Raw genomic sequence first — 13,395 nt, 5'->3', positions numbered from 1 at the left:
CCCAGTAACTTCACACTTAGGATTGGGTGGCAACCATCTTGGATGAGATTGTACAGATTGGATTTCTGTCTGTCTATGCTGCGTGGCTATAGCCCCCCCCCCCCTGCCCAGAGACACTCACTGATTACATCCTGCCAGCAGATGGTGAGCAGAGAGACGCTGCAAACTACAAGCTACAAGGAGATAAGTGATCAGGGGGAAGGGAGAGGCAGGCACATGTCAGTGAGATATAGCAGGGCTGTGTGTAATATGCATCTAATGAATCTCATGATCTTTGAGATGTAGTAAAGCTGTGTGTGCAATAGGCATCTGCAAAACCCATGCCTTGTATAGGCAAGGTGGTAGTTGCAAATAGCACCTTATCCATGTCAGGATCTAACTGGTGAGCCTACGCAACTCACCCAGAAGATAATGCTAGGAGAACTTAGTGTTCATTGCAGCTGTAGATTCTGCCTGGAAAGGTAACAGTTAAATCGGTGTAAGTAATTATCCAATTATGTGGCTGTATTGTTAGCAAGTGTGTGATTGGAGAGGTGCTACCACCTGACCAGGGCGAGTATAAAACCCCCGTGCAGTGGGAGCACATGGGCTTAGCTGGTCTTTAGAGTGAAGAGAGAGGCAGTGGGGCTTACTTACTAAGGGTCCCGTGGTTCACACCTTCGTTGGCTTTTAGAAATTTTCAGGATTTGCGTCTCTGTGACGGCTATTTAGAAGGGGATTATGTCGGTTGTGATCGGATTTTGCCGCAATCTTTCATGCAACACAAATCAGGGGGTGGGCCGCCGGACAATCTGATGGATTCGGAATGTGCACGGGATTGTGTGGTAAGACATGCACTTACGTAGACCAGGAACAAGAAGGTGACTTCCGGCGGACTTGTGGGGGGAAGCAACAGATGCAGGAAATCGGCAAATAATCTTTGTAAATCGCGCCGGAATGCATGATCGTCAGACACTCCGTATTTCGGAACTCCATCGGCCGGGTAAGGAAATGTGCCCCAGTGTGTGCAGCACACTTTCACTGCTGCTACAGATACTAATCCCAGGAACTTAGTCAGGAGACTCTAAGCCAGAGCTGCAGCTTTCACAATTTGGAGACAGCTTCAGCTCAACTATCCCAGCCTCCATCTACTATCAGGCTGATGCATCATTCCTGCGGACCACTCTCCATGACCACTCCAGTAATCTGAAACCTGCTGTTACCCGTTCTGGCCATTTGCCTGGTGTTCAATAAAGAACTGTAAGTTGATTTGCACAACGTTTCCTCTTGTCTGATCCCTGGATCCCCATGCCAAGCACAGCAACAACAGCGTGCCCAAGGCCGCAATAGCCAGCCACTCCGGTATTCTGTGCCCCAGCTGCCTGTTGCACATCTCATCATCTCTGATCTGTCTCATCACTATGTCTTATTGTGTTAGTACAGAAGCCAGATGAAAGTGCATATAAACCATGTACCCTGATAATGTAAACGCATTGTCACCCCACAGAACTAGATGGATAATACAGTAATATGTCTGCTTAGTGAGGCCCCACCCACACCCTGTAAAGTAAGGGGTTAAAATGATCTTTATTGTGTTAACATAGCTAGGGGAGTGAGATGTGAGAATTTTCTTTCATGGGAAAACCCCTTTAAGTACTCTTTTACCCTTTTTTCTGTTTTTCCTCCTGTTATTTTTCTCTTCTAATAACCTATGTTATGCTGATTTTAAAAATGCCTTTATAAGCATTCTGAATTGTTTCAGTAGTTTATATAAGTTTAATTCACATTACCTGGCTCCCTGCCAGCAGCCTGTGGTGAGTCCCAGGGAGAGAGCAGCTGCAACCTGTGAGTGCCTACGTCCTCTCCTACATACTCATCCAGCTCTCCCCCACTTCCAATCATGTGCATTGGGCAGGCAGGAGAGGGTGGTGATGTAGAGAAGAGGAATAATGCATTAGGAGACTCAGGCTCACACAGGCTGTAGCTACCCCCACTGACACTTACCACACACTGCTGTCAGAGATGTTAAATAAACTACTGTATATATACTATAAGCCGACCTGAGTATAAGCTGAGACCCCTAATTTTAACACAAAAAAATGGAAAAACCTATTGACTCGAGTATAAACCAAGGGTGGGAAAAGCATTGGTTACAGCCTCCCAGTATATAGCCTTCCAGCCCCTGTAGTACATAGCCAGCCAGCCCCTGTAGTATATAGCCTGCTAGCCCTTGCCCCCCAGTATATAGCCTGCCAGCCCCTCTACTATAGAGCCACTGTAGTATATATCCAGCCAGCACCTGTAATATATATCCAGCAAGCCCCTGTAGTATATAACCAGCCAGCCCCTGTAGTATATAGCATGCCAGCCCCTGCCCCCAGTATATAGCCTGCCAGCCCCCTTAGTATATAGCCAGCCAGCCCCCTGTAGTATATAGCCTGCCACCCCCTGTAGTATATAGCCAGCCAGCCCCCTCTAGTATATAGCCAGCCAGCCCCCTGTAGTATATAGCCTGCCGGCCCCTGTAGTATATACCCTGCCAGCCCCCTGTAGTATATAGCCTGCCAGCTCCTTGTAGTATATAGTATGCCAGCCGCCTCTAGTATATAGCCTGCCAGTCCCTCTAGTATATAGCAAGCCAGCCCCTGCCCCCCAGTATATAGCCAGCCAGCCCCTGCCCCCCAGTATATAGCCTGCCAGCCCCTGTAGTATATAGCCTGCCAGTCCCCTAGGATATAGCCTACAGCCCTGCCCCCAATATAATGCCTGTAGGAAAAAAAAAGTGTACTCACCTTCCTACCCCCCGGCAGGTCCTCTTCAATCCATCGCGACTCCGGCATTGGCTCCATGTTCCCGCATGGTCCAACGCAGGCATCATGACGTGTGGCTGACGTCACAATGCCTGCGACGGACCACGCAGGAACACAGCACCCATACCGGAGTCAAGATGGATTGAAGAGGACCTGCTTTGGCTTCAGAGGGTGAGTAAACTTTTTGTTTTTTTTCTTGACTCGAGTATAAGCCAAGTTGGGGTTTTTCAGCAATTTTTTTTGTGCTGAAAAACTCGGCTTATACTCGAGTATATGCCATTCATAATGCTGACAAAGCCAGTTTTGAAATCAGCATAGCATAGGTTACTGGAACTTGTCACCAGCTAAAAGTGACATTCTTGCTGAAGGGTTCCCTTTAAAGTTGGTTTCATTGGATCAAAGTTGTTGATTCTGAATGCAAAACTTTATTACATCCTAATTTGTTTAGGGTCTAACAGACTAACCACTACAGCATACAACTAAATTACTAATGAGGGATGTTTAGAATTAAAAAAAAACATTTGTTTAATAAAATAAACATTTAAAACAATTACTCAACTTTGTTTAACCTCCCACCACTTCAGTGCCTGTGGTTCTCACTGGTCTTCTGGTTTCTTGTCCTGCAGCAATGATGTCATGTACATCCATATGATATGGCCACTGCCATCAGCAGTTTCTTATTATATATGTAAATTTATTGATCAGTGATTGGATGCTTTTGTTATGTGGATGTATGTACAGCAAATCATTGCTGCAGCAAAGTAAACAACGACTGGCGGGGACCACAGGAGTCATGGGAGCATGGGGAAACAACAGGTGATTTATGATTCATTTACTGTTCTCATTTTGACAAATATATGCTGATTTGACTACACTAAATTGGAGGTATGCTCCAACAGAAAGTTTTCAGACCCCTTTAAATTTTTCACTCTTTGTTTCATTGCAGCCTATTGGTAAGATCAAAAAGTTCTTTTTTTTTTGCTCATTAATGTACACTCTGCACCCCATCTTGACAGAAAAACCAACCTTAACTTCTTCTATTTAAGGATTAAAGATGCCACTCATAAATTCTTGAGTTCTGCTGAAATTCTTTTGTAACCTTGGACAGATCTGTGCCTTGCCTCAATTCTATCTCTTAGCTCCTTACGACTTCATGATTCTCATGTGCACTGTGAGCTGTGAGGTCTTACATGAACAGTTATGTGACCTTTCTATTCAAGTCCATTCAGTTTAATTAGAAACAGCTGGACTACAATGAAGGAATAGAACCATCTCAAGGAGGATCAGAAGAAAAATTGACAGCATGTGAGTTAAATATGAGTGTCACAGCGTCTGAATACTTATGACCATGTGATTTTAGTTTTTCTTGTTTAATAAATTTGCAAAAATATCTACATTTCAGTATTTTCTGTCACAATGTGGAGCAGTAAGAACTTTTTTGATCTTACCAATAGGCTTCAATCAAGTCTGAATACTGACCCTACCCACTGTACTGTTTATCATAAATTCCTGTTTTTATCATGGCCAGTATTAATTTACAGGTTAATAGTAGTACATACATTGAACATTGCTAGAGCTTGTAAATGTATTGATATTTGTAAAATACATTTTTAAATATTTTTTCTGTTAGAAATTATTTTATTGAAATCTTTGGGTTAAAGGGATTATAACCATTAAAAGTCAACATTTTTTTTCTTTTTAAAGTCTACATAATAGTTTGCCTTTTTCCCTCTTAGATTTTTTATGACTAACATGTTCTACACTGGCTCTGCTAGAAATTGGTTTAAACTGGAATCTGTGATGTTAATTCCCAATAAAGATATATTGAGAAATGCTACATTTAGTACATCATATGCCTCTGCGCCTGCAGAGTACTCCTATCACTGCCAGCAAGTAGGAACAAGCTCTATGTATGGCGAGAGACTAATTCCTACAAATACTGAGGCAAACAACTGGGAAATATTCATCTCTGAGTTTCAGGTGAGTACATTTTGTATTATTACTAGAGATGAGCGAGCACTAAAATGCTCGGGTGCTCGTTATTCGAGACAAACTTTTCCCAATGCTCGAGTGCTCGTCTCGAATAACGAGCCCCATTGAAGTCAATGGGAGACTCGAGCATTTTTCAAAGGGACCATGGTTCGGGAATAAAATGTGTTATTTAATTGAAAAAGAATGTCTTCTGATAAGTTAGCAGATGTATGCAAACATCTGCAATCTATTCTTCACTGTTCCGTGCGTATATTATCTCCCGACAAGTTAGCAGATGTGAAGAACAGTGAAGAATAGAATAAAAACAGTGAACACAGGATCATTTAAGTGAAAAACGCAGTGAAGAATAGATTACAGATGTTCGGCACATCTGCTTACTTGTCGGGAGAGGAGATACGCTGTCCCGGGATCCGCTCCTCTTCTTCCACTGAAGTCTCCCCGATGTCTCCCTGCTGCCCGATGTCTCCCTGCTGCGCGCGATGTCTCCCTGCTGCGCGCGATGTCTCCCTGCTGCCCGATGTCTCCCTGCTGCCTGATGTCTCCCTGCTGCCCGATGTCTCCCTGCTGCGCGCGATGTCTCCCTGCTGCGCCCGATGTCTCCCTGCTGCGCCCGATGTGTCTCTGCTGCGCCCGATGTGTCTCTGCTGCGCCCGATGTGTCTCTGCTGCGCCCGATGTCTCCCTGCTGCGCCCGATGTCTCCCTGGTGCGCGATGTCTCCCTGCTGCCGTTCCGCGTGTATCTTCCGACAAGTAAGCAGATGTGCCGAACATCTGTAATCTATTCTTCACTGTGTTCTTCACTGTGTTTTTCACTTAAATGATCCTGTGTTCACTGTTTATATTCTATTCTTCATTGTTCTTCACTGTGTTTGTTTAATTAAATGCTCGATCTGGAGCAGGGGAAATACTCGTCCGAGCAACGAGCCGTTTCGAGTACCTTAATACTCGAACGAGCATCAAGCTCGGACGAGTATACTCGCTCATCTCTAATTATTACTAGAGAATGATTAGAGGTGATTAAGATATGAGTGATTAATTCCATTGATTATAGCCATTCAGTAGTTGTGGATAAATAAAAACTCACAGACAGTGAGAGCAAAGTGTGTTATGAGGAGTGTTGCTCCTGTGAGAGGGAAGCAATATCAATATATCAAGAAAGCCCAAATATTAATAGGAAGTATAATTATTAATAACTACCACACTACTGTAAAATATAAGTATATTGAAAGGGTAAGGAATCCTTATGTTATAACTCTACCTCTAGTGGCTGTAACATTGGTTACATTTTATGCATCTTTATACTTGCAATTTGCACCTGTTTTTTTAAAGCTATTCTGCTCTATAGTTTCTCTGTGGGCTGATGTCCTAAAGATAAATCATGCTTTTTTTTGTCATCTTTTGTGCAAACTCGGAAATTTTTGATGCAACCTAAACAAAACAGTTGTCTATGTCTGGTGGGGACTGGAGTGTATTTGCACAGTTTTTGTGACTTTTTAAGCACCAATCCATAATACATCAGGCACAAACATCTGCCATCAGGCACAGTTCACAGATGAATTAAGCACAAAGCAGGAAAACCAGTACACCACAAGCTTCGGAGAATGCATGAAATAGTCACAAAAATGTACCCTCACCCACTTCGTAGTGCTAGGGCTGAAGGTGCCAAGATAGAAATAACAGCAGATTGGTGGGGGTTCTATTGTTTTTTTTATATTGATGACCTTTACTATAAACAACCCCTTTATCCTATAAACTATGCTACAGTTTTCTAAAGCACATTTTTATGTTTACTATGTATTGCAGATTCAAGGATTCAACATCGAGAACAACATTTTCTCCTATGCAAGTGACTGCACAACCTTCTTTACCCCTGCAATTTGGATGGGACTTGTGTCCACTATTATTCTCTTGTGGATTCTGTCATATGGAATTTTCATGATTATGCAGCTTACAACAAATGACAAATTTGATGACCCTAAAAGCCAACCACTGTCTGTTCCTCAGGGAGAATAAAACCCTATGTCCTACTTTGATAAATGAATTCTGCTTAGTAAATTATTTTACCATAAAGTGGATAATTATTAATTGAGAAGCCACCTACAAGTCCTGCTCACTCTATTAAAAAGAAGTATAATAAACAAGAAACTATTTTTTCTTATTCCTTCTTATAGTCTTTCCTGGACCAGAGGAATCACTTAGGTCCTCTTGCACTTTTAGGTTACTCATATGTTCTGACCGGACACTTGATGAATTACAACTACAGGCTCTTTTCACCTGAATGGGAAGGCTGCTGCTGTTCTGGGAAAAAAGATGGGTAGTCGGCTAGAAGAGCTTATATTATAGGATGTGCTGGTGGGGGAGAACTGTAGAGATAGAGAAGACAGAGAGAGGGATAAAACAGCGAGGGAGGGTTATTTAGAGGGTGATGGGTTTAACAAGCAAAGTAATCAAGGGAATCAAGAATACAGGTAAACAAAGAAATATATTATTATTACAGATAAATTTGTTGCTAAATGCAAAAAAACTGACAGAGAGTGCATTAAATTAATTTCATAGAAGCTAAAGGAATGGGGAAACAATATAAAGTGCATGTACACTAATGCCAGAAGCCTCCCAAAAAATGATGGAAGAACTGGAAGTTTTAATGTTGGAGGGAAAATATGATACAGTAGGTATCAGTGAGACATGGCTAGACAATAGCTATGACTGACAATTCACAAGAAAAACATCCAATATGTTAGTGCTCTACTCTGTGAAGTGTCTTTGCATAACAGTTCCAAAAAACAATCTCACCAAGTCCCTAGTAGGTTGGAAAATGAAGAGGTTCTCTGTAATTCCTCCTGTTTTTCTGTCCGTTTCCTGTATTGGATTCTACTGTAGACCTCATTCTACTCCGTGCCCAAAGTGAAACGAAGACCCTATATACTATACTATAAATTTGTGTACAGATTACCGGGGTAAAGAGTAACAATCTTTTATTTTCATATACTTACAGAAAAAAAGTTTAAAACTTTGTGATTTGGGAGTGTGCCGAGTTAGTAGCTACTCTGGCTTTAACCCCTACGTTCCGGATATCAAACTGTTTGAAAATAGCTATGACTGGGCTGTTACTATAGATGGTTATAGTCTTTTTAGAAATAATCGTAAAAATAAAAAAAGGGGGAGGGGTTTGTTTATATGTGAAAAAATACCTCATGTCTATCCTGTGAGATGACATCGGAGAGAAAAACAAGAATGGAAAGTTCTTATGGGTGGAGATAAGGGGAAGAAAAAAGAATAAAGTATTACTAGGAGTTTGTTAATGGAGACAGCAGAAGAACTGCTGATAAGTCAAATTGATGTGGCCTCAAACAGGTTTAAGTACTTATCATGGGGGAATTTAATGACCCTGATATAGACTAGGGGGCAGAAACCTGGTCCTATGTAAGAATGTTTTTGGCATTAGCACAATCCAATTAGCTGTCAACTGGAAAAGACCCAACAAGAAGGGGGGTCACTTCTGGACCTTATCTTGACCAATAGAGCTGACAGGGTATCAAAATTGAACAAGACAGAAAGTAGCACCAAGCACCAATCCACTCTGTAGCTATAGATGTATGAGTAAAAAAAAATTTATTTTTCACTTTTCACAAATATTCCCTGGATATTCATCCACTTAAAAGGTATACCTTAGTGCAAACACTTGAAGTATAACAGTTAAAATAAAAATAATATATTATACATAGAAATATACACACAAATCACACTAATAGGGCCCAAGTGCACACTTCTGGTTTTTAAAAATAGAATATAGACTACAAAAACGTGGTTCGTGGATACTATGATTGTTTTGAGTCCTTGTAATGCTCTGACTAGTTGGTAATGTCTCTGCGATATATTGCGAGAAAGAGTAAACAAAAAATGGTCCCGTGTGGTATTAGGATACAAGTCCAACAGTAGGTTTTTGTTACGACCGTCAGATCATTGTATACAGTCACACTCACGGTTTAGTTGAATGACACAGTGTCCTCCTTGGAGTCCGATGCCTCGCTGTGCGGGCCTTGCAAATGATGGTGATTATCTCGGCGTCCTCTGAGTGAGTGTACGCATGCGCAAGTGCACTACACTCCGTCAGATTAATAGAGCTGTTGATCTCCAATTTCAGGATGGACAGGAATGAAGGAGCATCTGGGAGGTATATGGTGGATCTGGGAGGTATGTGATGGATCTCCCTTGCTAAACAATGCTCAGGTGCTCTGTTAAAGGGGTTCTCCGGTCACTATATGTACTTTTTTTTTTTAACTAACCAGTTCTTTTGCATATATCATAGTTGCACACCCTTACCTCACCACCCTGGACTGTATACCTTCTTTTCCTTCACTTGTCACTTCACAACTCACTGCTGCAGCTGCATAACTCCAAGATGGCTGCCCCCTTTCCACTAAAAGACTACATCTCCCACAATCCCCCTGGTTAGCACAGCTTCTTCACACAGAGGAACGTTCAGCCACCCCCCCCCCCCCACCCCCCAGCAGGGAACAAGGAGCTGAATGCACATGTCAGACCAGAGAGCAGAGACAGTATACAGGTCGTTTCTATGGAAACTGTAAGTGTAGCAGGAGCTGGCAGTGCACAGGAATGGCTTTGATTTCAAGAAAAGGGGGTAGAAGATTTAATGACACTGAATTAGTAAAGTGATAAGTCTGGGGAGATAAGGTATAGTGAGGTCAATCTTTGTCACCGGAGAACCCCTTTAACAGTTAGAACGAGTGTTTGAGAAATGAATAGCGGACCCTGCTGGCTGTTGATGGTGCCTGTGTGCACTGTCAGCGGTTTGCAACTTCTCCACAGTGTGAATTGTAGTCCAATATCGCCAGATGCTTTTCAAAGCCTTCCTCGGCTCTTTCCTCAGTGGCTTAATGTCAGCTGCCTCAACACCACTAAATTAGACAAATCGCCAGGTCCAGAAGGCATACACCCCAGGTACTGATTCAATTGTGTGCTGTGATAGACCATTATTTCTAATATTTGAAAATAACAAAAAAAAACCTATAAATACTCACCTCCACTCCTCTTCACCTTGATCCCAGCACTGACCATTGCTAGTTTTGACACGCTGGGGCATGGGGAGGGAGGTTTGGGGCATGCAGAATTATTAGCCCGGAACTATCCCTGCATGTGAAGGCTAGCGATGGACAGCGGGATCAAGGCAACAGGAGCAGAGTTAAGTATCTATATTTCTTTTTTGTTATTTTCTGTGGTTTTAAGGACAAGTTTTGTTCCACAGTACTGGTGCATAACAAATGTGGTGCCAATATTTAAAAAAGGGTCAAAAACAATCCTGGAAACTACAAACCTGAGCATTGGTTGCTGGGAAAAATATTGATATTTGGGGTTAATTAGAAAAGTTATCCTGGAGTAACTCACTATACATAACCTTATAGCATAGCTTAGCATGGGTTGATAAGGAATTGGTCTTGTCAGAATAATCTGATCAGCTTCTATGAGGAGGTAAGCTCTAGACTGGACCTGGGGGAGGCTGTGTATGTTGTGTATCTGAACTTTTCCAAGGCATTTGATACAGTGACACATAAAAGGTTGGTACATAAAATAAGACTGGGATTAGGGGAAAATCTGTGTATTTGGGTAAGCAAATGACAGTGACAGAAAACAGAGGGTCATCATTAAGGGAACATTGTCAGATTGGATTGAATTTACCAGTGAAGTGCCACAGGGATCAGTATTGGGGCCATTTCTTTTTAATAATTTTATTAATGCCCTCATCGAGGGTTTACACAATAGGGTTTCAATATTTGCAGATGAAAAATTAATACAGAAGAAGATAGTTTAATATTACAGAGGGATTTGTTGAACCTAGAGGCCTGGGTTGACAAATGGCAGATGACACTTATTGTAGATAAATGTAAGGTTATGCTCTTGGGTTGAGGAAATGAAAATTATAATTATGTTTTAAATGATAAACTTCTTGGTAAAACTCGTAGAGAAAAAAGCTTGGGGATATTGATGGATAGTAAACTCGACTTAAGTGATAACTGCCAGACATCTGCAGCTAAAGCAAATAAAATTATGGGATGTTTCAAAAGAGATACATAGATTCTCATGGCAAGGACATAGTTTTGCCCTTATACAAATCACTGGTCAGACCACACATGGAATATTGTGTACATTCTGCTCACCACTGTATAAAAAGAAAATAGAAGAACTGGTAAGGATGGTAAGGAACTGGAAGAGCTACCAAGCTTATTAGGGTAATAGGGGAAATCTAATACAATAATAGATGACTAAACATGGGGTTATTCAGCTTAGATAAAAGACAGCTAAGGGGAGAGCTCATTACAATTTACAAATATCTGAATGGGCAGTGATCTCTCCAAAGATTTTTTTTATACCTAGGCCTGTGACCAGGACAAGGTGGCATCCTCTATGCATAGAAGAGAGGCAATTCTACCATCAACATAGACAAAGATTTTTTACTGTGTGAGCAGTGAGACTATGCTGCAGAAGGTTATAATAGCTGGAAATTTGAACATGCTCGAGGGAGGCCTGGATGCCTTTGTCGTGGGCAATAATATCACAAAGTATGGGAATAAAACTTTTTGTATATAGTTTCTGTTGATCCAGGGAGTTATTCTGATCACCATAATAGGGTTCAGGAAGGAATTGTTCCCTGCTTTGGGCCAATGGCATCAGTCTAGCAGGGTTGTCCGACGGCCCGCCCCAGATTTGTGTCGCGTGCAAGCCGGCGCCGATGCGCCAAAATCCAATCACTTGCGCCAAAATCCCCCGTTAAATGCGGCGTAAATGGAAATCGTTGGGAAACCCGACGAAAATGCGCTCCGCGGACCCTTAGTAACTGAGCCCCAGTGTCTTCACAGAAGGCCATGATCACAGTACCCCCACAGTAGGTCTTAGTCAAAGTGCCCCATTTTCACTGTGCTCCCACAGCAGCCCATAATCAGGGCCCCCACAGAACCCCATGGTGACAGTGCCCCAAAGTAGCCCATAGTCACTATGCCCCCAGTAGCTTAATGTCACAGAGACCCCAGTGCCCTCAGGAATCTATTAGTCACAGTCCCCCCAGTAACTCATAGTTACCAAGACCTCACAGTAGCTCATAGTCACAGAGATCTGGGTTCATCATTGTGTGATGTTATCGTTTAAAGGACACCTGTCATCAGGTCTGTGTCACTTGTCCTGTCAATACTACCTGTTGGAGCAGCTCACAAGGATCCCATCCCAGCCTTTATCTAGTTATTTCATACATTCTTCATTGTAAAATCATCTATTCTTTATCATGTAAATGAGGCTGGTCACATGGTCAGAGGCAGTGATGTCACCCCTGTTCCCCCTCCCCTCTCCTCCCCCTGCTCATGTCTGTGTGTAATGTATAGTAAAGCATGGCTAGTGTGTGCGCTGCATCTGCTGACATGCTGCATCCTCCTAATATACAGGTTAGGGACACAGACATCAGCTACACATGAATCTGATGTGTTCTGCTGTAACATGGCTGCCTGGAGCTGCTGTATCTCTCCTAAACACACACAGGCTGCAGGGGGCGTGGCCACCAGCACCAGGAAGCACATCATTATACAGCCTCACATCATTATACAGGCTGTCAGTCAAGCACTGGGGGTGTGGCTGTGCCTCCCTCTCATGAATAGAGTGGACAGCTTGAATATGCTAATGACTCATTGGACATTTCACAGGTCATTTGCATACAGCTTTAGGACCTCATTGCTTAGGTTTACAGGCATGTAGAGGGACAATGAAGGGATAGAGGCAATGCTCTCTAATGGCAGTTTATGAAAATATATTTAGTTTAGGGAGGTTATTTTGCATGACGGGTTCTCTTTAACATGCTTCAGTGAATGGCAATGCACAGTAGATAGACTTCTTCCTTTCCATGTAGCTCTTTCAAAGCAGCCTGGTGAATAAACAAATCTCTAATACACTAGTTTTCTCTCCTTATCACACTCATCTTCTATGTGGTTTCTCTTCATGTCTGTCAGCCAGGGCCACTACCAGAGGTGGGATACTGTGACTTTTGTCACCCATCTCCCCTTTTCTGGCAAGACCCATGACATTTCCACTGGGTTGCATTGCAAGAGCTGACATGGAGAGGAAGGGTGATGTAAAGTCTATTATACATAGCTTTCTGTGCAAGACTACATAGGATTTGTATTTTCAGCAATTTAAATAATCATTGCAGGAATAAGAAAGTGCATATTGGGATCATAAGCAAATTACATTTGTTTGTATAGATGGTAAAAATATGTGTACTAGAGAATGGGGATGTAATTTTATATCTTTAAAAGTGGTAAGGAAATTTGTTTATCAATGAATTTTTAAATAGAATCGTAAATAAGCATAGGATAATGCATTGATAATGATCACTACATCATTTACTGTCTCAGTAGTTTATGTAACCTATTTGCACACAACCGACATATTTTATTGTCGTGTTGCTGCGGGGGATGTATGGAGAGAACTCTCTGGCTCAACTCTCTCCATACACGGCTGGTATCAACTGTATAACATAGCTGCTGACACCTGCCTCTAACTGCCACGGTCAGTGCTGGAAACTATTGCAGCAGTTAACCTGCTCTGAACCCGA

General features: G+C 42.2%; 1 protein-coding gene across 1 annotated transcript in view; it reads left to right on the top strand.

Annotated features, from left to right (window-relative positions):
* Nucleotides 1-6,904, top strand: part of LOC140129064 (V-type proton ATPase subunit S1-like) — a 61,802-nt gene extending 54,898 nt beyond the window's left edge. Inside the window, exons 9-10 of the mRNA XM_072150691.1 lie at nt 4,526-4,769; nt 6,585-6,904. Of these exons, the coding sequence (XP_072006792.1) occupies nt 4,526-4,769; nt 6,585-6,794 (454 nt within the window). The 3' untranslated portion in view covers nt 6,795-6,904. The remainder of the gene's footprint in view (nt 1-4,525; nt 4,770-6,584) is intronic.
* The last annotated feature ends 6,491 nt before the right edge of the window (nt 6,905-13,395 follow it).

Source organism: Engystomops pustulosus, chromosome 4, assembly GCF_040894005.1.
Source record: "Engystomops pustulosus chromosome 4, aEngPut4.maternal, whole genome shotgun sequence".
NCBI lineage: Eukaryota > Metazoa > Chordata > Amphibia > Anura > Leptodactylidae > Engystomops > Engystomops pustulosus.
The sequence above is the reverse complement of the archived record's forward strand: the minus strand, read 5'-3'. Positions and strand labels throughout refer to the sequence as shown.